The sequence below is a fragment of the Nerophis ophidion genome, linkage group LG01 (genome assembly GCF_033978795.1).
Source record: "Nerophis ophidion isolate RoL-2023_Sa linkage group LG01, RoL_Noph_v1.0, whole genome shotgun sequence".
Taxonomy (NCBI): Eukaryota; Metazoa; Chordata; class Actinopteri; order Syngnathiformes; family Syngnathidae; genus Nerophis; species Nerophis ophidion.
In genome coordinates this window covers 92,307,357-92,333,532 of record NC_084611.1, presented here as the reverse complement: position 1 = coordinate 92,333,532, position 26,176 = coordinate 92,307,357, and the positions used below count along the sequence as shown (strand labels likewise).

Genomic DNA, 26,176 nt, shown 5'->3' with positions numbered 1-26,176 from the left:
TGGGTAGATGTGTACAATTAATATGACATTTCAACATCAGGACTTTGATAGTAGGCTAATATAGACACTTACATCATGTGTTGTCTTCATTATAACACTTATATAAGACTTTTAAAGTCGTTTTGATAGTAGGCTAATATAGACACTTACATCATGTGTTGTCTTCATTATAACACTTATATAAGACTTTTAAAGTCATTTTGATAGTAGCTAATATAGACACTTACATCATTGTTGTCTTCATTATAACACTTATATAAGACTTTTAAAGTCATTTTGATAGTAGGCTAATATAGACACTTACATCATGTGTTGTCTTCATTATAACACTTATATAAGACTTTTAAAGTCATTTTGATAGTAGGCTAATATAGACACTTACATCATGTGTTGTCTTCATTATAACACTTATATAAGACTTTTAAAGTCGTTTTGATAGTAGGCTAATATAGACACTTACATCATGTGTTGTCTTCATTATAACACTTATATAAGACTTTTAAAGTCATTTTGATAGTAGGCTAATATAGACACTTACATCATGTGTTGCCTTCATTATAACACTTATATAAGACTTTTAAAGTCATTTTGATAGTAGGCTAATATAGACACTTACATCATGTGTTGTCTTCATTATAACACTTATATAAGACTTTTAAAGTCATTTTGATAGTAGGCTAATATAGACACTTACATCATGTGTTGTCTTCATTATAACACTTATATAAGACTTTTAAAGTCGTTTTGATAGTAGGCTAATATAGACACTTACATCATGTGTTGTCTTCATTATAACACTTATACAAGACTTTAAAGTCATTTTGATAGTAGGCTAATATAGACACTTACATCATGTGTTGTCTTCATTATAACACTTATATAAGACTTTTAAAGTCATTTTGATAGTAGGCTAATATAGACACTTACATCATGTGTTGTCTTCATTATAATACTTATATAAGACTTTTAAAGTCATTTTGATAGTAGGCTAATATAGACACTTACATCATGTGTTGTCTTCATTATAACACTTATATAAGACTTTTAAGTCATTTTGATAGTAGGCTAATATAGACACTTACATCATGTGGTTGTCTTCATTATAACACTTATACAAGACTTTTAAAGTCATTTTGATAGTAGGCTAATATAGACACTTACATCATGTGTTGTCTTCATTATAACACTTATATAAGACTTTTAAAGTCATTTTGATAGTAGGCTAATATAGACACTTACATCATGTGTTGTCTTCATTATAACACTTATATAAGACTTTTAAAGTCATTTTGATAGTAGGCTAATATAGACACTTACATCATGTGTTGTCTTCATTATAACACTTATATAAGACTTTTAAAGTCATTTTGATAGTAGGCTAATATAGACACTTACATCATGTGTTGCCTTCATTATAACACTTATATAAGACTTTTAAAGTCATTTTGATAGTAGGCTAATATAGACACTTACATCATGTGTTGTCTTCATTATAACACTTATATAAAGACTTTTAATATTTTGCGGCTCCAGACAGATTGTTGTTTTGTATTTTTTTGGTCCACTGTGGCTCTTTCACATTTGGGGTTGCCGACCCCTGCTTGAGGGGAACATGTGAGGTCAGAGGTCGCCTGCAAGTGTCTCCTCACTCGTCTGTGAGTTGATCCCAAACTTGTTTGATGGCTTCATCTTTATAAGGCCATGAAAGCAGGACCCTCAGGTGGCTGCATAGTGCCGCATAAAAGGAAGGACAAGCATACACACACACACACACACACACACACACACACACACACACACACACACACACACACACACACACACACATGCGGGACACACATACACACACACACACACACACACACACACCACAATCTCATATTCCACCTTCACATTTCAACAGTCATTATATCTTCTCAAAGTACACTTCAGTATACTTTAGAGTAGTCAGTGTACAGCATGTTTACTACCCTGAATTCCAGGCTAAAACCCACTAGTTTTTCCCCACGCTTTATACTCTGCGGCTTATGAAGCAATAATAAAAACTACTGATAGGGTGTTTTATTGTTTGTGCTTAATTGACTTTCCATTTAATCGGTAATGCTTTTGTTTGTGCTGTTCAATCTTCTCCGCCATCCGTAGCGTTGCCACTATACTCGTTTCTCTACCGAGGATTCGTCATTCGTCACTCCAAGCTACATTTGCGAGTTTTACAACACAACTAAAACAATTCTTACTTCCTAATGACTTCATGTCCTTTGTGTGCTTCAATGTTTCAATCTTACACACATGTTTATGTGTGCTATGGCTATGAGTTTTTTCTCTCCATTGGACTCAGTCTGGACCCCCTCTCCAGGACAAATTAGACAAAAAAAAAAAATTTCTGACCCCCACCGATCCTGTTCTGTCTCCCTAAGTATGGAAATATATTTTGGTACTGAAAAAATAAAATAAAAGATTTTGTGTTAGTAAACAATATTGTTTATATTTATTTGGAAAAGTACTGAAGAGTATGGAAATATATTTGGTACTGAATTTCTTTTTAAAGTAAACAATATTGTTTATATTTATTTAGAAAAGTAACGAAAAGTATGGAAATATATTTTGGTAATGAAAATGTTTTAAAAGTAAACAATATTGCTTATATTTATTTGGAAAAGTACCAAAAGGTATGGGAATATATTTTGGTACTGACATTTTTAAAAGGAAACAATATTGTTTATATTTATTTAGAAAAGTATCAAAAAGTATGAAAATATATTTTGGTACTGAAAAAACTTTAAAAAAAATGTGATAATAAACAATATTGTTTATATTTATCTAGAAAAGTAACGAAAAGTAGGGAACTATATTTTAGTACTGAAATTTTTTTCGCAAAAGATTTTGTGATGGTAAACAATATTTTTTATATTTAATTAGAAAAGGACCGAAAACTATGGAAGTATATTTTGGTACCAAAAATTAAAAAATATTTTGCGTTAGTCAACAATATTGTTCATATTTATTTAGAAAAGTACCAAAAAATATGGAACTATATTTTGGTACATGAACCAATTTAAAAAATATTTTTGTGATAGTAAACAATATTGTTCATATTTATTTAGAAAAGGACCGAAAAGTATGGAAATATATTTTGGTACTGAAAAAATTAAAAAAATATTTTGTCATAGTAAACAATATTTTTTATATTTATTTAGAAAATTCGCCGAAAGGTGTGGAACTATATTTCGGTACTGAAAAATATTAAAAAAATAAATTAAAAAAATGTGATAGTAAACAATATTGTTTATTTTTATTTAGAAAAGTACTGAAAAGTATGGAACTATATTTTGGTACTGAAATTATTTTTTAAAGTTTTTGTGATAATAAAAAATATTATTGATATTTATTTAGAAAAGGACTGAAAACTGTGGAACTATATTTTGGTACCCAAAAATTTTAAAAAATATTTTCTGATAGTAAACAATATTTTTATATTTATTTAGAAAATTGCTGAAAGGTGTTGAACTATATTTTGGTACTGAAATTTTATATTTTAAAGGTTTTTGTGATAATAAAAAATATTATTGATATTTATTTAGAAAAGGACTGAAAAGTAAGGAACTATATTTTGGTACTGTAAAAATTTTAAAAAGATTTTTGGTGATAGTAAATCATATTGTTCATAATATATTTAGAAAAGGACCAAAAACTATGGAATTATATTTGGTACCAAAAGATTTTAAAAAAAGATTTTGCGTTAGTCAACAATATTCTTTATATTTATTTAGAAAAGTACCAAAAAATATGGAACTATATTTTGGTACTGAACCAATTTAAAAAATATTTTTGTGATAGTAAACAATATTGTTCATATTTATTTAGAAAAGGACCGAAAAGTATGGAAATATATTTTGGTACTGAAAAAATTAAAAAAATTTTTGTCATAGTAAACAATATTTTTTATATTTATTTAGAAAATTGCCGAAAGGTGTGGAACTATATTTCGGTACTGAAAATATTAAAAAAATAAATTAAAAAAATGTGATAGTAAACAATATTGTTTATTTTTATTTAGAAAAGTACTGAAAAGTATGGAACTATATTTTGGTACTGAAATTTATATTTTAAAGTTTTTGTGATAATAAAAAATATTATTGATATTTATTTAGAAAAGGACTGAAAAGTAAGGAACTATATTTTGGTACTGTAAAAATTTTAAAAAGATTTTTGTGATAGTAAATCATATTGTTCATAATATATTTAGAAAAAGGACCGAAAATATGGCAATATTTTTTGGTAGTGAAAAAAATAAAAAAAAAGATTTTGTGATGGTAAACAATATTCTTATTATTTATTTAGAAAAGGACCAAAAACTATGGAATTATATTTGGTACCAAAAGATTTTAAAAAAAGATTTTGCGTTAGTCAACAATATTCTTTATATTTATTTAGAAAAGTACCAAAAAAATATGGAACTATATTTTGGTACATGAACCAATTTAAAAAATATTTTTGTGATAGTAAACAATATTGTTCATATTATTTAGAAAAGGACCGAAAAGTATGGAAATATATTTTGGTACTGAAAAAATTTAAAAAAATATTTTGTCATAGTAAACAATATTTTTTATATTTATTTAGAAAATTGCCGAAAGGTGTGGAACTATATTTTGGTACTGAAAATATAAAAAAAATAAATTAAAAAAATGTGATAGTAAACAATATTGTTTATTTTTATTTAGAAAAGTACCGAAAAGTATGGAACTATATTTTGGTACTGAAATTTATTTTTTAAAGTTTTTGTGATAATAAAAAATATTATTGATATTTATTTAGAAAAGGACTGAAAACTATGGAACTATATTTTGGTACTGTAAAAATGTAAAAAATATTTTTTTGATAGTAAATTATATTGTTCATAATATATTTAGAAAAGGACCGAAAATTATGTCAATATTTTTTGGCAGTGAAAATAATTTAAAAAAGATTTTGTGATGGTAAACAATATTTTTTATATTTATTTAGAAAAGGACCGAAAACTGTGGAACTATATTTTGGTACCAAAAAATTTAAAAAATATTTTGTGATAGTAAACAATATTTTTTATATTTATTTAGAAAATTGCCGAAAGGTGTGGAACTATATTTTGGTACTGAAATTTATTTTTTAAAATTTTTGTGATAATAAAAAATATTATTTATATTTATTTAGAAAAGGACTGAAAACTATGGAACTATATTTTGGTACTGTAAAAATGTTAAAAAGATTCTTGTGATAGTAAATTATATTGTTCATAATATATTTAGAAAAGGACTGAAAATTATGGCAATATTTTTGGTAGTGGAAACATTTTTAAAAAGATTTTGTGATGGTAAACAATATTTTTTATATTTATTTAGAAAAGGACCGAAAACTGTGGAACTATATTTTGGTACCAAAAATGTTTTAAAAATATTTTGTGTTAGTCAACAATATTGTTTATATTTATTTAGAAAAGGACCGAAAAGTATGGAAATATATTTTGGTACTGAACCAATTTAAAAAAATATTTTGTTGTATTAAACAATATTTTTTATATTTATTTAGAAAATTGCCAAAAGGTGTGGAACTATATTTTGGTACTGAAAACAAAAAAAACAAAAACAAAAAAATGTTGTGATAGTAAACAATATTGTTTATATTTATTTAGAAAAGTACAGCAAAGTATGGAAATATATTTTGGTACTGGTACTGCTCTACATTGGAGAAGTGAAAAAGTGAGCGAGCCCACCTGGGTCTGGTACAAAAAACTAGGTCAGTGCTTGGATCACTACAACTGTGTGTGTGTGTGTGTGTGTGTGTGTGTGTGTGTGTGTGTGTGTGTGCAGCAGACAGGTGGATGTGGATAAAGACACATTCCCAGCGAGTTTTCAGCATCACCTTCAGCATGTGGACCATCATCATCATCATCACTTCACGCCACTGGCACAATAATTGATGTAAAATGTGTGTAGTGAGTCACGCTGCACTTGTCAGCATGCAGCTCTCAGGGGGGAGGGACATGCATGACAACATGAACTCAAAAGGTAAACACACACATGCACGGTTCTAAGTCACATGTCACACACACACACGCACACACACGTACCCTCGTAATTGACAATGACAATAGCCAGCATGTAGTCCTTCCCCAGCATCATCGCGGAGGCTGCCGGCTGCCTCATACGGGAAAAAACAAGTCGGAAGTCCAGAAGGAGACGGCGGGAAGGAGACGAGGGAGGATGGCGGGAAGGAGACGAGGGAGGACGGCGGGAAGGAGACGAGAGGGGACGGGCAGGAAGGAGGCGAGGGAGGGAGAGAGGACGCCAAGAAGGGGCGAGAGAGAGAGACGGCAAAAGATGGAGGTCGGCTGGATCTCCCCTGCGCACTGAATGTTTATCACAAATGTCTTGGTCCTCACGTGGTTGCCCGGCAACCTCCCCTCCATCATCTTGCACGCTTTAGGAGGACCAAGCCGTCAACCATCCTTCAAAAAAGGAAAAATGGCTCCGACGTGTCTCGGTGTGTGTCCTCAGACCTATCGCACAACTCTGCAAAAGTGTGTGTGTGTGTGTGTGTTTGTTTTGGCTCGCCAGTGCGAAAGCCATGTCATAGCACATCCCCCCCCCCCCCCCCCGAACCGCAACATCCCTTGAGGAATGTGACACACACCTGGGAAAACAACATGGCTGTGTCGGCGTGTGCGTTACTTTCTTTCTTTCTTTCTTTTTTATTGTCTATTATTCAACCGTCCTTGTTATGTAAGACAAGCACACGCGTGTTGTTCTTTTTGTCTGCATTCTAACTAGTAAATAAACACTAGCAAAAGTCAGCTAAAAATTGAGGTAATGAGAGTCGCACTATTACTGCTCCATCAGCGTTTTATACACAGGCTGTAAGTAAATATGTAGTATCTAGTAACATTCATAATAACATGTAATATACACATGATGTAAGTATATATGTAGTATCTAGTAACATTCATAATAACATGTAATATACACATGCTGTAAGTATATATGTAGTATCTAGTAACATTCATAATAACATGTAATATATACATGATGTAAGTATATATGTCATGTAGTAACATTCATAATAACATGTAATATATACATGATGTAAGTATATATGTAGTATCTAGTAACATTCATAATAACATGTAATATATACATGATGTAAGTATATATGTAGTATCTAGTAACATTCATAATAACATGTAATATATACATGATGTAAGTATATATGTAGTATCTAGTAGTATTCATAATAACATGTAATATATACATGATTTAAGTATATATGGCATGTAGTAACATTCACAATAACATGCAATATAGTATATATGTAGTATCTAGTAACATTCATAATAACATGTAATATATACATGATGTAAGTATATATGTAGTATCTAGTAACATTCATAATAACGTAATATATACATGTAAGTATATATGTAGTATCTAGTAACATTCATAATAACATGTAATATATACATGATGTAAGTATATATGTAGTATCTAGTAACATTCATAATAACGTAATATATACATGTAAGTATATATGTAGTATCTAGTAACATTCATAATAACATGTAATATATACATGATGTAAGTATATATGTAGTATCTAGTAACATTCATAATAACATGTAATATATACATGATGTAAGTATATATGTAGTATCTAGTAACATTCATAATAACATGTAATATATACATGATGTAAGTATATATGTAGTATCTAGTAACATTCATAATAACATGTAATATATACATGATGTAAGTATATATGTCATGTAGTAACATTCATAATAACATGTAATATATACATGATGTAAGTATATATGTAGTATCTAGTAACATTCATGATAACATGTACTACATACATGATGTAAGTATATATGTAGTATCTAGTAACATTCCTAATAACATGTAATACATACATGATGTAAGTATATATGTCATGTAGTAACATTCACAATAACATGCAATATAGTATATATGTAGTATCTAGTAACATTCATAATAACATGTACTACATACATGATGTAAGTATATATGTAGTATCTAGTAACATTCATAATAACATGTAATATATACATGATGTAAGTATATATGTCATGTAGTAACATTCATTATAACATGTAATATATACATGATGTAAGTATATATGTAGTATCTAGTAACATTCATAATAACATGTAATATATACATGATGTAAGTATATAAGTAGTATCTAGTAACGTTCATAATAACATGTAATATATACATGATGTAAGTATATATGTAGTATCTAGTACCATTCATAATAACATGTAATATATACATGATGTAAGTATATATGTAGTATCTAGTAACATTCATAATAACATGTAATATATACATGATGTAAGTATATATGTAGTATCTAGTAACATTCATAATAACATGTACTACATACATGATGTAAGTATATATGTAGTATCTAGTAACATTCATAATAACATGTACTACATACATGATGTAAGTATATATGTAGTATCTAGTAACATTCATAATAACATGTAATACATACATGATGTAAGTATATATGTAGTATCTAGTAACATTCATAATAACATGTAATACATACATGATGTAAGTATATATGTCATGTAGTAACATTCATTATAACATGTAATATATACATGACGTAAGTATATATGTAGTATCTAGTAACATTCATAATAACATGTAATATATACATGATGTAAGTATATATGTAGTATCTAGTAACATTCATAATAACATGTAATATATACATGATGTAAGTATATATGTAGTATCTAGTGACATTCATAATAACATGTAATATATACATGATGTAAGTATATATGTAGTATCTTGTAACATTCATAATAACATGTAATATATACCTGATGTAAGTATATATGTAGTATATAGTAATATTCATAATAACATGTAATATATACATGATGTAAGTATATATGTAGTATCTAGTAACATTCATAATAACATGTAATACATACATGATGTAAGTATATATGTCATGTAGTAACATTCACAATAACATGCAATATAGTATATATGTTGTATCTAGTAACATTCATAATAACATGTACTACATACATGATGTAAGTATATATGTAGTATCTAGTAACATTCATAATAACATGTAATATATACATGATGTAAGTATATATGTAGTATCTAGTAACATTCATAATAACATGTAATATATACATGATGTAAGTATATATGTCATGTAGTAACATTCATAATAACATGTAATATATACATGATGTAAGTATATATGTAGTATCTAGTAACATTCATAATAACATGTAATATATACATGATGTAAGTATATATGTCATGTAGTAACATTCATAATAACATGTAATATATACATGATGTAAGTATACATGTAGTATCTAGTAACATTCATAATAACATGTAATATAGTATATATGTAGTATACCAGGGGTCACCAAGACCAGGTCGCCCGTAAGGACCAGATGAGTCGCCCGCTGGCCTGTTCTAAAAATAGCTCAAATAGCAGCACTTACCAGTGAGCTGCCTCTATTTTTTAAATTGTATTTATTTACTAGCAAGCTGGTCTCGCTTTGCTGGACATTTTTAATTCTAAGAGAGACAAAACTCAAATAGAATTTGAAAATCCAAGAAAATATTTTAAAGACTTGGTCTTCACTTGTTCAAATAAATTCATTTATTTTTTGTACTTTGCTTCTTATAACTTTCAGAAAGACAATTTTAGAGACAAAATACAACCTTAAAAATGATTTTAGGATTTTTAAACACATATACCTTTTTACCTTTTAAATTCCTTCCTCTTCTTTCCTGACAATTTAAATCAATGTTCAAGTATTTTTTTTATTGTAAAGAATAATAAATACATTTTAATTTAATTCTTCATTTTAGCTTCTGTTTTTTCGACAAAGAATATTTGTGAAATATTTCTTCAAACCTGGGATTAAAATTAAAAAAAAATATTCTGGCAAATCTAGAAAATCTGTAGAATCAAATTTAAATTCTATTTCAAAGTCTTTTGAATTCCTTTTAAAATTTTTGTTCTGGAAAATCTAGAAGAAATAATGATTTGTCTTTGTTAGAAATATAGCTTGGTCCAATTTGTTATATATTCTAACAAAGTGCAGATTGGATTTTAACCTATTTAAAACATGTCAGCAAAATTCTAAAATTATTCTTAATCAGGAAAAATTACTAATGATCTTCCATAAATTATTTTCTTAATTTTTTCCAAACGATTTAAATTAGCTAGTTTTTCTGTTATTTTTTTCAGTTGAATTTTAAATAGTCGAAATATATTTAGAAAAATATTTCTCTGTTTCTATACATATTTTATTGTGAGAAATCATTAAGATGATCAATGTTTCCACAAAGATAAATATCATTAATTATTAAGAGTTGAAGGTAAATTGAGCAAATTGGCTATTTCTGGCAATTTAAGTGTGTATCAAACTGGTAGCCCTTGGCATTAATCAGTACCCAAGAAGTAGCTCTTGCTTTCAAAAAGCTTGCTGACCCCTGCAGTATAAGTTGAAAATGATTTGTTGTAGTCTCTTTTTATTTAGCATTTACACAAGCTGACAACTTCACTGCTTTTGTCTTTTGCACAAAAAGTCCCAACAAATTGTGTCAGAAATGAAGCAGCTATCGGGCTTCACAACTCAGAGCAGCTGAGATCTGCAACAAGTAAGACCAGCGACGGTCTTGGGAACTTTAAGAGGCTTTGGAGGGCCCGGGTTGGAAAGGGAATGTCCTTGGAATGTTTTGACACGGCCGTGACAAACACATGACTTCACTGACCTTTGGCAGAAGAAAATAAACAGCGGACATTTTTAGTTGCAACAATGTGAAGTGAACAGCAGGCAGGCTGGGTTCTGTCTCCATGGCAACAAGACCGCTAAGCTAAGAACCGCCTTTGTCTTTTTTCCGCCTGTATTCAACCGCCATCATGTCGGAGAGACAAAAGCCGGGCAGAGATGTCCGCACATCATATCAACTCCACTCATAATGTTCATGACTGTTAGCAGGACTTGTTGGGGTTGCAGACTTTGGTCCTTGCTGGTCTAGGTAACCTCCATGCCAGTGTTGCAAAGAGAAGGACCCCCCCCCCATGACACCCCACACCCAAAACCAATAGCTCTGTTGACCCTTGGGGTGTTTGGACTCCATCATGCCACCAAATAACTGTTTTAATCTGAGACTAAATGCATTTATGGGGAGGCGGGGCAGGGCACGCTGCAGCCTCGCCCAAGATGGCGGCAAGGAGGCGGAGAATGCGGCGGAACGGAGAGACGGGGGGCGTGCCGGGAGCGAAACCGCCGTAATCGAATTGAGGTGCGTGGCTCACACGCCGGCAAATGATTAACATTTCTCCTGACACTGTAAAAAAGGGGAGAAGGAGGAGGGATGGAGGCAAAAAGAGTAGGAGAGGAAAAGACACGAGAGACGGACGACTAAAGAGCGGACCGGAGGAGCGAGCAGTGGGAGCGACGACGGCGAAAAGACATCTGCCTTTATTGAAAAATGAAAAGAGTCAAACCTGCAAAAGCAATGTCCTTCCTGGGTGGTCCATTGAACCCGCACGACGACGGCAAGAGTCGTTTACAGCATCAAATCAGATTTTGGTCCGAACACATTGGACACTTTGGTCCAGGGTCTGAAAGTCAACTCGGGTTGTCCCGATACCAATATTTTACTACCAATTGCTCTGTTGACCCTTGGGGTGTTTGGACTCCATCATGTCACCAAATAACTGTTTTAATCTGAGACTAAATGCATTTATGGGGAGGCGGGGCAGGGCACGCTGCAGCCCTGCCCAAGATGGCGGCAAGGAGGCGGAGAATGCGGCGGAGCGGCGAGACGTGCCGGGAGCGACGCCGCCGTAATCGAATTGAGGTGCGTGGCTCACACACCTGGAAACAATTAACATTTCTCCTGACTCTGTAAAAAAGGGGAGAAGGAGGAAGGATCGAGGCGAAAAGAGTAGGAGAGGAAAAGACACGAGAGACGGAGACGCGGTCGACTAAAGAGCGGGCCGGAGAGCGAGACTCGGAGGCGCGAGCACGAGCAGTGGGAGCGACGACGGCGAAAAGACATCTGCCTTTATTGAAAAATGAAAAGAGTCAAACCTGCAAAAGCGATGTCCTTCCTGGGTGGTCCATTGAACCCGCACGACGACGGCAAGAGTCGTTTACAGCATTAAATCAGATTTGTGTCCGAACACATTGGACACTTTGGTCCAGGGTCTGAAAGTCAACTCGGGTTGTCCCGATACCAATATTTTAGTACCAATTGCTCTGTTGACCCTTGGGGTGTTTGGACTCCATCATGTCACCAAGTAACTGTTTTAATCTGAGACTAAACGCATTTATGGGGAGGCGGGGCAGGGCACGCTGCAGCCCTGCCCAAGATGGCGGCAAGGAGGCGGAGAATGCGGCGGAGCGGCGAGGCGGGGGGGCGTGCCGGGAGCGAAGCCGCCGTAATCTAATTGAGGTGCGTGGCTCACACACCGGGAAATGATTAACATTTCTCCTGACACTGAATAAAAGGGGAGAAGGAGGAGGGATCGAGGCGAAAAGAGTAGGAGAGGAAAAGACACGAGAGACGGAGACGCGGTCGACTAAAGAGACAAGGAGGCTCGAGCAGTGGGAGCGACGACGGCAAAAAGACATCTGCCTTTATTGAAAAATGAAAAGAGTAAAAACCTGAAAAAGTGATGTCCTTCCTGGGTGGTCCATTGAACCCGCACGACGACGGCAAGAGTCGTTTACAGCATTAAATCAGATTTGTGTCCGAACACATTAGACACTTTGGTCCAGGGTCTGAAAGTCAACTCGGGTTGTCCCGATACCAATATTGTACTACCAGTATCAAAATAAGTTTTGATACTTTAATACTTTTCTAAATAAAGGAGACCATGAAAAATGTTATTATTGTCCTAATTTGAACAAAGAATGTTAGTGTAAATGAAACATATGTTTATTATTGTCATTTAGTCCTTCAATAAAATAGTGAACTTGTCTTTTAGTAGTAAGTAAACAAACAAAGACTCCTAATTAGTCTGCAGTAACATATTGTGTCATTTATACACCTATTATTTTATACACATTATGAGGGACAAACTGTAAAAATGGATTATTCATCGACTTGTTCATTTACTGTTAATATCTGCTTATTTTCTCTTTTAACATGTTCTATCTACACTTCTGTTCAAATGTAATAATCACTTTACTTTAATAATCAATCATGTATTTATGTTATTCACATGTGAATAATGCTGTATAATAGACTGTATTTATATTATTCACGTGTGAATAATGCTGTATAATAGACTGTATTTATGTTATTCACATGTGAATAATGCTGTATAATAGACTGTATTTATATTATTCACGTGTGAATAATGCTGTATGATAGACTGTATTTATATTATTCACATATAAATAATGCTGTATAATAGACTGTATTTATATTATTCACACGTGAATAATGCTGTATAATGGACTGTATTTATATTATTCACGTGTGAATAATGCTGTATAATAGACTGTATTTATGTTATTCACATGTGAATAATGCTGTATAATAGACTGTATTTATGTTATTCACATGTGAATAATGATGTATAATAGACTGTATTTATGTTATTCTCATGTGAATAATGCTGTATAATAGACTGTATTTATGTTATTCACACGTGAATAATGCTGTATAATAGACTGTATTTATGTTATTCTCATGTGAATAATGCTGTATAATAGACTGTATTTATGTTATTCACACGTGAATAATGCTGTATAATAGACTGTATTTATGTTATTCTCATGTGAATAATGCTGTATAATAGACTGTATTTATATTATTCACATGGGAATAATGCTGTATAATAGACTGTATTAATATTATTCACATGTGAATAATGCTGTATAATAGACTGTATCATTTACAAGTGAATAGTGCTATATAATGGACTGTATTTATATTATTCACATGTGAATAATGCTGTAAAATAGACTGTATTTATATTATTCACATATAAATAATGCTGTATAATAGACTGTATTAATATTATTCACATGTGAATAATGCTGTATAATACTGTATTAATATTATTCACATGTGAATAATGCTGTATAATAGACTGTATTTATATTATTCACATGTGAATAATGCTGTATAATAGACTGTATTTATATTATTCACATGTAAAAAATACCCAAGTGTTTATTGTCTATTGTGAGTGAACTGTGGTGCTGAATTTCCCCCAGGGATCAATAAAGTACTTTCTATTGTATTCTATTATTCTTCTCTTCTTTGATACTTTACATTGGTTTTGGATGATACCACACATTCAGGTATCGATCCGACAATACCGAGTAGTTCCAGGATCATACATTGGTCGTATTCAAAGTCTTCGTGTGTCCAAGAACGTATTTACTGACTTTATAAACATTCTTTCTGTTTTGCAATTCTGAAATGCAAAAACAAAAAACAAAAGTTTTTTGATTTATATTATATTTGGCAGATTTGAAAACAAAAAAGGGTTGATTTTCATTAAAATACTGCCATAAAATTAAATAATAATAATACAAATTTTAATATAAAATAATAATTTTTATATTAAAAAAGTAATCATTTTACGGGAAAATATTGCAATATTACAGAAACAGGAAAAATATGAGAAATTGCTCCCAATTTTATAAGAAAAATGTCAACACTGTGAGAAAAAGACTTATTTTAATTAATGTTTTTGTTTTGTTAGTAATTGGCTTTTAATCTTCATTATTGACTTCAAGTTATTACAGTATGTCTCTAAATACATATTTTTAAATTTTTGTTGTATTAATTTTGGCCAAAGGGGGCATATTCCAATTTCTTACACACACTTGTTATTTCATATGTTGGCCAGAGTGGGAGCACTTTTTTAAAAAAAGGCAATATTGTGATAAAAGTCAGAATTTTATATGCCAAATTTCACCATTTGCCATTAAAAAGTAATAATTTTACATTTAAAAAATCATAATTTTATGAGAAAATATTGCAATACTACAGAAACAGGAAAAATATGAGAAATTGTTCCCAATTTTGTAAGAAAAAAGTTGACACTGTGAGAAAAAGACTGCTTTTAGTTAATTAACTTTTTTGTTTTGTTTTGTTTGTAATTGTTTTTTAATCTTCATTATTTACTTCAAGTTTTACTTCAGAATAAAAGCCCGTGGCTTGTAAATATGCATTTTAATGAAAGGAATAAAAATAAATGATGATGATGATGATGAAGTTATTACAGTATGTCTCTATATACATATTATTTTATTTTTGTTATATTAATTTTGGCCAAAGGGGGCGTATTTCAATTTCTTACACACACTTGTTATTTCATATGTTGGCCAGAGTGGGAGCACTTTTTAAAAATTGGCAATATTGTGATAAAAGTCAGAATTTTATATGCCAAATTTCACCATTTGCCATTAAAAAGTAATAATTTTACATTTAAAAAAAAAAATCACAATTTTATGAGAAAATATTGCAATACTACAGAAACAGGAAAAATATGAGAAATTGTTCCCAATTTTATAAGAAAAAAGTTGGCACTGTGAGAAAAATACTGTTTTTAGTTAATTAAGTTTTTTGTTTTGGTTTTGTTTGTCATTGTTTTTAATATTCATGATTTACTTCAAGTTATTACAGTATGTCTCTAAATACATATTATTTAATTTTTGTTGTATTAATTTTGGCCAAAGGGGGCGTATTTCAATTTCTTACACACACTTGTTATTTCATATGTTGGCCAGAGTGGGAGCACTTTTAAAAAAAATTGGCAATATTGTGATAAAAGTCAGAATTTTATATGCCAAATTTCACCATTTGGCATTAAAAAGTAATAATTTTCCATTTAAAAAAATCATAATTTTATGAGAAAATATTGCAATACTAAGAAACAGGAAAAATATGAGAAATTGTTCGCAATTTTATAAGAAAAAAGTTGACACTGAGAAAAAGACGCCTTTTAGTTAATTTACTTTTTTGTTTTGTTTTGTTTGTAATTGGTTTTTAATCTTTATTATTTACTTCAAGTTATTACAGTATGTCTCTATATACAAATTTATTATAACATTTTTTAATTAATTTTGGCCAAAGGGGGCGTATTTCAATTTCTTATACAAACTTGTTATTTCATATGTTGACCAGAGGGGGATCACTTAAAAAAAAGGCAATATTGTGATAAAAGTAAGAATTTTATATGACCAAATGTCACCATTTGGCATTAAAAAGTAGTAATTTTACATTTAAAAAACTAATAATTTTATGAGGAAAATATTGCAATACTACAGAAAGAGAAATAATATGAGAAATTGTTCCCAATTTTCTCAGAAAAAAGTCAACACTGAGAAAAATACTTCTTTTAATTATTTGTTTTTTTGTTTTGTTTATAATTGCTTTTTAATCTTTATTATTCACTTCAAGTTATTACAGTATGTCTCTGTGGAGAGGCGGAGCCGACAGTCCGAGAGAGAGGCAGGGCACGCTGGAGCCTGGCCCAAGATGGCGGCGAGGAGGCGGGGATGGCGAGCGAGCAGCGAGGCGAGGCGTGCCACAATCAAGATCAGGTGCGTGGATCGCGCACCTGGATATGATTAATAAATCTTCTCGCACTGTTTAAAAGGGCGGCAGCCGTGAACGTCGGGGAGAGAGGAAGCGCATGCAACCCGGAAGAGAGCGTGACCAAGAGGGAGAGCGAGAGGCAGATGACGCGGGCGACTGAGAAGAAACCCGAAAAATACTTTTCTTATCAGAAATCAAAGAAAGTCAATACTGCTCAAAGTCGTGTCCTTCCTTGGTGGTCCCTGGAACCCGCACAAAGTCTCTATATACATATTTATTTAATTTTTGTTATATTAATTTTGGCCAAAGGGGCCGCATTTCAATTTCTTACACACACTTGTTATTTCATATATTGACCAGACGGGGAGCACTTTTAAAAGCGACACGCAGTCAAGTTGAACATTTGGGAGCAAACTCATTTTGACAGATGTCACCAGCAGGGGTGCAAATGAGACATTGTCTATTAGATGTTATTGGGACCAGGATTTATGTTCACACCTCTTCATATGGAAGATACTTTTCCTTCTTCATGTCTCAAAAAGGCTAGAGACGCACACACACACACACACACACACACACACACACACACACAAACAAACACACAATCTCAGTGACCATGGAAGGACTCATTGTCCCCGAGGGCTTGAAGGGGATTTACAGGCTGTATGGAATGTTGTGTTTGTTATGTTGTGTTGTTATGTTGTGTTTGTTATGTTGTGTTTGTTATGTTGTGTTCGTAATGTTGTGTTTGTTATGTTGTGTTTGTAATGTTGTGTTTGTTATGTTGTGTTTGTTATGTTGTTTTTGTTATGTTGTGTTTGTTATGTTGTGTTTGTTATGTTGTGTTTGTTATGTTGTGTTTGTTATGTTGTGTTTGTTATGTTGTGTTTGTAATGTTGTGTTTGTTATGTTGTGTTCGTAATGTTGTGTTTGTTATGTTGTGTTTGTAATGTTGTGTTTGTTATGTTGTGTTTGTTATGTTGTGTGTTATGTTGTGTTTGTTATGTTGTGTTTGTTATGTTGTGTTTGTTATGTTGTGTTTGTTACGTTGTGTTTGTTACGTTGTGTTTGTTATGTTGTGTTTGTTATGTTGTGTTTGTTATGTTGTGTTTGTTATGTTGTGTTTGTTATGTTGTGTTTGTTATGTTGTGTTTGTTATGTTGTGTTTGTTATGTTGTGTTTGTTATGTTGTGTTTGTTATGTGTTTGTTGTGTTGTGTTTGTTATGTTGTGCAGAGAAATGGAAGCAGAGCTCATGAGAAAGTGCAAGATACAAGATACAAGATACAAGATACAAGATACAAGATACAAGATACAAGATGTGTGCCTACCGCTCTCCTCGGGGGAGTTGCTCTCCTGGGACAAGGTGGTCCAACTCAGTTCTTCGTCACTCGGGTTCAAGTTCTGGATCCGGTTGAGGGCGCAGTCCGTCTTGGGACCGGACCGCCGGTCCTTCTTGGTCTCCGGGGACGAGGAGGCGGAGGAGGCGGAGAGCAGGGCGGCGTCGTCCGGGCTGACCCGCCTGGGCGGGGACGGCGGGGGCGGCACCTGGGAGTCCTTGCCCAAAGTCTGGCGCTCCTCGGTGGAGGCCGGAGACTCGCTCTGGATTAGAAGCGAGGGTTTCTTCTCCTGGTCTTGGCGACCCTGGTCCTCCTCGGTCTTGGTCAGCGACATGACTTCCTTCTGGCTTTGTCCCACCTCCATGTTGAAGTCGCTTACAAAGTCTGCAGAGTTGCCGTTGAGTTTGAGATCCTCGATGCTACTTTTTGACTCCGGGTCGGTGTTGGCGTTGGGATTGGGCGCCACGTCCGCCCGGGTGTGCGCGTCAGGCTCCTCCCCCTCGTCCGTGGCACTCTCACAGTCACACTCGTCCTCGCTGACGTCCGTGGGGTTTTTATTGTGATCCTGCCCGGCTTTGCGGAGCTGGTTCATCCCGTTCTTGGCCAGCTTGAGGTTGTTGGGCGTGGAGGGCGGGGAGGGCGAGGACGGCGGGGAGGCGGCGGGCGACGTGGAAGGCGGCGCCGCTTCCCCCAGCCCCATGGCGGCCTGGATGCTGGTGAGCGCGTACTTTTTGCGACACTTGGGGGGCGTGGAGGAGTCCTGCTGTTTGAGGACGTCCTGGTTGTGGGAGGAGCGTAGGCTGAGGGAGGAGGGGGGCTTGGCGGGGGGGGCGTTACAGTTTGTCACGTCCACTGACATCATGGCGGCGCTCTGGAAGACAAAGGAGCCACGGCCGTGAGACCAAAGGCAGCAAAGTGGAGACTATGGAGCAGGATGTTTCTACATTATTGGACAAACCCTGTTTCCATGTGAAAATGGTGTTAGATGTAAATATAAACAGAATACAATGATTTGCAAATCCTTTTCAAGCCATATTCAGTTGAATATGCTACAAAGACAACATATTTGTGAATTAGTGAATTATATTTATATAGCGCTTTTCTCGAGTGACTCAAAGCGCTTTACATAGTGAAACCCAATATCTAAGTTACATTTAAACCAGTGTGGGTGGCACTGGGAGCAGGTGGGTAAAGTGTCTTGCCCAAGGACACAACGGCAGTGACTAGGATGGCGGAAGCGGGAATCGAACCTGCAACCCTCAAGTTGCTGGCACGGCCGCTCTACCAACTGAGCTATGTTTCATGTTCAAACTCATAAACTTAATCATTAACTTTAGAATTTGATGCCAGGAACATGTAACAAAGAAGTTGGGAAAGGTGGCAATAAATACTGATAAAGTTGAGGAATGCTCATCAAACACTTATTTGGAACATCCCACAGGTGTGCAGGCTAATTGGGAACAGGTGGGTGCCATGATTGGCTATAAAAACAGCTTCCCAAAAAATGCTCAGTCTTTCACAAGAAAGGATGGGGCGAGGTACACCCCTTTGTCCACAACTGCGTGAGCAAATAGTCAAACAGTTTAAGAACAACCTTTCTCAAAGTGACATTGCAAGAAATTTAGGGATTTCAACATCTACGCTCCATAATATCATCAAAAGGTTCAGAGAATCTGGAGAAATCACTCCACGTAAGCGGCATGGCCGGAAACCAACATTGAATGACCGTGACCTTCCATCCCTCAGACGGCACTGTATCAAAAACTGACATCAATCTCTAAAGGATATCACCACATGGGCTCAGGAACACTTCAGAAAACCACTGTCACTAAATACAGTTTGTCGCTACATCTGTAAGTGCAAGTTAAAGCTCTACTATGCAAAGCGAAAGCCATTTATCAACAACATCCAGAAACGCCGCCGGCTTCTCTGGAGCCGGGATCATCTAAGATGGACTGATGCAAAGTGGAAAAGTGTTCTGTGGTCTGACGAGTCCACATTTCAAATTATTTTTTGGAAATATTCAACATCCCGTCATCCGGACCAAAGGGGAAGCGAACCATCCAGACTGTTATCGACACAAAGTGTAAAAGCCAGCATGTGTGATGGTATGGGGGTGCATTAGTGCCCAAGGCATGGGTAACTTACACATCTGTGAAGGCACCATTAATGCTGAAAGGTACATACAGCTTTTGGTACAACATATGCTGCCATCTTTTTCATGGACGCCCCTGCTTATTTCAGCAAGACAATACCAAGCCACATTCAGCACGTGTTACAACAGCGTGGCTTCGTAAAAAAAAGAGTGCGGGTACTTTCCTGGCCCGCCTGCAGTCCAGACCTGTCTCCCATGGAAAATGTGTGGCGCATTATGAAGCGTAAAATAGGACAGCGGAGACCCCGGACTGTTGAAGGACTGAAGCTCTACATAAAACAAGAATGGGAAAGAATTCCACTTTCAAAGCTTCAACAATTAGTTTCCTCAGTTCCCAAACGTTTATTGAGTGTTGTTAAAAGAAAAGGTGATGTAACACAGTGGTGAACATGCCCTTTCCCAACTACTTTGGCATGTGTTGCAGCCATGAAATTCTAAGTTATTATAAAGTTTATGAGTTTGAACATCAAATATGTTGTCTTTGTAGCATATTCAACTGAATATGGCTTGAAAAGGATTTGCAAATCATTGTATTCTGTTTATATTTACATCTAACACCATTTCCCAACTCATATGGAAACGGGGTTTGTAGACTCTGTTTTAAACCAGTTGACCTGCCGCTTCTCCCCCCCTCCTGTAAGTAGAGTTTACCAGATAGCAACAAATAATTCCTGGAGACAAACCAGTCTGGAGGACATGCTGGCTGTTCTAAGTCATGACCTAGTGTGGACCAGTCCTCTAGGACCTGGATGCAGACCTCCTACAGACCTCTCCTGGGACTGGACTCTCACATTATCATGAGTACTTTGCAAGAACTGTACCCACTTGGCATCTGTTGCAGCCGGTCACCCAGGACGTGGGTTTAGACTAAGATGAAGGTCTACAGAAACAATCTTTGATTGATTGATGGAGTGAATAAAGTTCCTTGAGTCCTCGCTGGGAGATCTTAAAGCTAAACCCGAGCTGCCAGAATCAGTTTTCCAATACGATGACCACCCCAAATATTAATGTCCCTGGAGGAAATATCATAAAACTGTGCGGGCTGTGCCCACTTTAGTGAGATATTGCACCCCAAAAAAAATCCAGCTTGGCAAAACAAAAGCTGGACAGGAAGTGGCGCACTAACAAATAATCCTGATGGAAACATCGACTTCTTGGCAGAAGACATAAATCCCGGCCAGGGCGAACTACACTGCAGGGACTCATGTTGCAATAGTCCCGGCCGTCACGTTGAAGACGTCTAAGTTGCTGAAGCTGCCGGGACCGCTGGAGCACAACTGCTGCTTTGCATAAAAACAGAACTGGGAAACAAATCCTCTGGCAAACCAGACATGTTGTCCTTCAAAACTACTTCAATCTACCTTTGATGTCTCACCTTTGACTCCAGGGGTGAATAGTGGTCTGTGGATTTAAGCGTGGAACTGGGGGGGAGGGGCAAGGCCGGACATTTTCATCTCACATAAAACCCGAACGTAAACACAGCATGTGTGTGTGTGTGTGTGTGTGTGTGTGTTCTTGTATTTCCGCCCTTCTTGAGACATGAAGAAGGAAAAGTATCGTATATCAAAATGAGGGTGGTCCCAAAAAGAAGGGATTTTTCACATTGACTCTGTTGCAAGTCTTGTGTATTCTTTGTAACTTGTTTGTATGTGCTATGGCTATTGAGTTTTTTTTTTTTTTTTCTGATCTCAGTCTAGACCCCCTCCCCAGGAGTCCAGCCTTAGACTGATTTTTTTTTTTTTAACTCATCCTGCTTTTTAGAATGCTCCCCCTTTGGTCAACATATGAAATAACAAGTGTGTGTAACAAATTGAAATGCGGCCCCCTTTGACCAAAATGAATAAAACCAAATGAATAAATAAATATTTATATAGAGACATACTGTAATAACTTGAAGTAAATCATGAAGATTAAAAAAACTTTTACAAAGAAAAAAATACATAAATGAATAAAGATAACTAAAAACATTATTTTTGTCACGTGTCGGCTTTTTTCTTATAAAAATATTAGTTCTGTTTTTGTGATATTGCATTATTTTCTTGTAAAATTATAACTTTATGTAAAATTATTACTTTTTAATGCAAAATGGTGACATTTGTCATATAAAATTCTGACTTTTGTCACAACATTGCCATTTTTTTTTCTCTTTCTTGTAAAATAGTGACATTTTTGGGAGTAAAATTATGACTTTTTTTTGATCATTTTACCAAATAAAATTCCGATTACTATTATAATATTGCCAAATGTTAGTTTTCTTATAAAATTGTAACTGTTGTCAAGTAAAAGGACGACTCTTTTCTTAAAATTGCCCAAATTTAAGTTTTTCTTGTAAAATTGCGACTGTTATTGAATATAATTCCAACTTTTATCATAATATTGCACAAACGTTCAGTTTTTCTTGTAACATTTTGACTCGAGGTGAGTAAAATTACGAATTTTACTATAATACTGCCAACATTCTCAGTTCTTCTAGTGAAATTGTCAACTTTTTGTTCTGAAATTTATCACAACAATTTTTTTTTTTTTTTAGCATAGTATGTATATATTATTAATGTTGTAAATACAATTCTTTATATATCTAGAAAGGCTGCTCCTAAAGAGGGAGGCATTTTTCTCAGCTCTCAAGAAGGTTCCAAATACAAGAATGTGTGTGTGCGTGCGTGCGTGCGTGTGTGTGCGTGTGTGTGTGTGTGTGTGTGTGTGTGTGTGTGTGTGTGTGTGTGTGTGTGTGTGTGTGTGTGTGTGTGTGTTCTTGTATTTCCGCCCTTCTTGAGACATGAAGAAGGAAAAGTATCATATATCAAAATGAGGGTGGTCCCAAAAAGAAGGGATTTTTCACATTTACTCTGTTGCAAGTCTTGTGTATTCTTTGTAACGTGTTTGTGTGTGCTATGGCTATTGAGGTTTTTTTTTTTTTTTTCTGATCTCAGTCTAGACCCCCTCCCCAGGAGTCCAGCCTTAGACTGAATATTTTTTTTTAACTCATCCTGCTTTTTAGAGTGCTCCCCCTTTGGTCAACATATGAAATAACAAGTGTGTGTAACAAATTGAAATGCGGCCCCCTTTGACCAAAATTAATAAAACCGAATAAATAAATACATATTTATATAGAGACATACTGTAATAACTTGAAGTAAATCATGAAGATTAACAAAAACTTTTACAAAGAAAAAAATACATAAATGAATAAAGATAACTAAAAACATTATTTTTGTCACGTGTCGGCTTTTTTCTTATAAAAATATTAGTTCTGTTTTTGTGATATTGCATTATTTTCCTCTAAAATTATAACTTTATGTAAAATTATTACTTTTTAATGCAAAATGGGGACATTTGTCATATAAAATTCTGACTTTTATCACAATATTGCCAATTTTTTTATGTATTTCTTGTAAAATAGTGACACATTTTTTGGAGTAAAATTATGACTTTTTTAAAAATAATTTTACCAAGTAAAATTCCGATTACTATTATAATATTGCTAAATGTTAGTTTTCTTATAAAATTGTAACTTTTGTCAAGTAAAATGACGACTCTTTTCTTAAAATTGCCCAAATTTAAGCTTTTCTTGTAAAATTGCGACTGTTATTGAATATAATTCCAACTTTTATCATAATATTGCACAAATGTTCAGTTTTTCTTGTAACATTTTGACTCGAGGTGAGTAAAATTATAAATTTTTCTATAATACTGCCAACATTCTCAGTTCTAGTGAAATTGTAAACTTTTTGTTGTGAAATTTTTCACAACAATCTTTTTTTAAAATTTTTTTTTTAAGCATAGTATGTATATATTATTAATGTTGTAAATACACTTCTTTATATATCTAGAAAGGCTGCTCCTAAAGAGGGAGGCATTTTTTTCAGCTCTCAAGAAGGTAACACATACAAGAATTTGTGTGCGTGCGTGCGTGCGTGCGTGTGTGTGTGTGTGTGTGTGTGTGTGTGTGTGTGTGTGTGTGTGTGCGCGTTCTTGTATTTCCGCCCTTCTTCAGACATGAAGAAGGAAAAGTATCATATATCAAAATGAGGGTGGTCCCAAAAAGGAGGGATTTTCATTTTGACTCTGTTGCAAGTCTTGTGTGTTCTTTGTAATGTGTTTGTGTGTGCAATGGCTATTGAGTTTTTTATTTATTTATTTTTTTTCTGATCTCAGTCTAGACCCCCTCCAAGGAGTCCAGCCTTAGACTGAATTTTTTTTTTTTAAACTCATCCTGCTTTTTAGAGTGCTCCCCCTTTGGTCAACATATGAAATAACAAGTGTGTGTAACAAATTGAAATGCGGCCCCCTTTGACCAAAATTAATAAAACCAAATAAATAAATAAATATGTATATAGAGACATACTGTAATAACTTGAAGTAAATCATGAAGATTAAAAAAACTTTTACAAAGAAAAAAATATATAAATGAATAAAGATAACTAAAAACATTATTTTTGTCACGTGTCGGCTTTTTTCTTATAAAAATATTAGTTCTGTTTTTGTGATATTGCATTATTTTCCTCTAAAATTATAACTTTATGTAAAATTATTACTTTTTAATGCAAAATGGGGACATTTGTCATATAAAATTCTTACTTTTATGACAATATTGCCAATTTTTTTTGTCGTTCTTGTAAAATAGCGACACATTTTTTGGAGTAAAATTATGACTTTTTTTAAAATCATTTTACCAAATAAAATTCCGATTACTATTATAATATTGCCAAATGTTAGTTTTCTTATAAAATTGTAACTGTTGTCAAGTAAAATGACGACTCTTTTCTTAAAATTGCCCAAATTTAAGCTTTTCTTGTAAAATTGCGACTGTTATTGAATATAATTCCAACTTTTATCATAATATTGCACAAATGTTCAGTTTTTCTTGTAACATTTTGACTCGAGGTGAGTAAAATTATAAATTTTTCTATAATACTGCCAACATTCTCAGTTCTAGTGAAATTGTAAACTTTTTGTTGTGAAATTTTTCACAACAATCTTTTTTTAAAATTTTTTTTTTTTAAGCATAGTATGTATATATTATTAATGTTGTAAATACACTTCTTTATATATCTAGAAAGGCTGCTCCTAAAGAGGGAGGCATTTTTCTCAGCTCTCAAGAAGGTAATACATACAAGAATGTGTGTGCGTGCGTGTGTGCGTGCGTGCGTGCGTGCGTGCGTGCGTGCGTGCGTGCGTGTGTGTGTGTGTGTGTGTGTGTGTGCGTGTGTTCTTGTATTTCCGCCCTTCTTCAGACATGAAGAAGGAAAAGTATCATATATCAAAATGAGGGTGGTCCCAAAAAGGAGGGATTTTCACATTGACTCTGTTGCAAGTCTTGTGTATTCTTTGTAATGTGTTTGTGTGTGCTATGGCTACTGAGTTTTTTTTTGTTTTGTTTTGTTTTTCTGATCTCAGTCTAGACCCTCTCTCCAGGAGTCCAGCCTTAGACTGAATTTTTTTTTTTAACTCATCCTGCTTTTTAGAGTGCTCCCCCTTTGGTCAACATATGAAATAACAAGTGTGTGTAACAAATTGAAATGCGGCCCCCTTTGACCAAAATTAATAAAACCAAATAAATAAATAAATATGTATATAGAGACATACTGTAATAACTTGAAGTAAATCATGAAGATTAAAACAATTTTTACAAAGAAAAAAATATATAAATGAATAAAGATAACTAAAAACATTATTTTTGTCACGTGTCGGCTTTTTTCTTATAAAAATATTAGTTCTGTTTTTGTGATATTGCATTATTTTCCTCTAAAATTCTAACTTTATGTAAAATTATTATTTTTTAATGCAAAATGGGGACATTTGTCATATAAAATTCTGACTTTTATCACAATATTGCCATTTTTTTTTGTCTTTCTTGTAAAATAGTAACATTTTTTGGAGTAAAATTATGACTTTTTTTTAATCATTTTACCAAGTAAAATTCCGATTACTATTATAATATTGCTAAATGTTAGTTTTCTTATAAAATTGTAACTTTTGTCAAGTAAAATGACGACTCTTTTCTTAAAATTGCCCAAATTTAAGCTTTTCTTGTAAAATTGCGACTGT

The 26,176-nt window shown here is 33.6% G+C and overlaps 1 protein-coding gene across 4 annotated transcripts in view; it reads right to left on the bottom strand.

Moving 5' to 3' along the window:
- apbb2b (amyloid beta (A4) precursor protein-binding, family B, member 2b) overlaps positions 1 to 26,176 on the bottom strand; it is a 149,181-nt gene that overhangs the window by 61,093 nt on the left and 61,912 nt on the right. For all 4 annotated transcript variants that reach the window (XM_061916334.1, XM_061916319.1, XM_061916344.1 and 1 more), the window contains exon 4: positions 17,965 to 18,844. In XM_061916334.1, coding sequence (XP_061772318.1) covers positions 17,965 to 18,835 — 871 coding nt within the window. In that variant the 5' untranslated portion in view covers positions 18,836 to 18,844. The remainder of the gene's footprint in view (positions 1 to 17,964; positions 18,845 to 26,176) is intronic.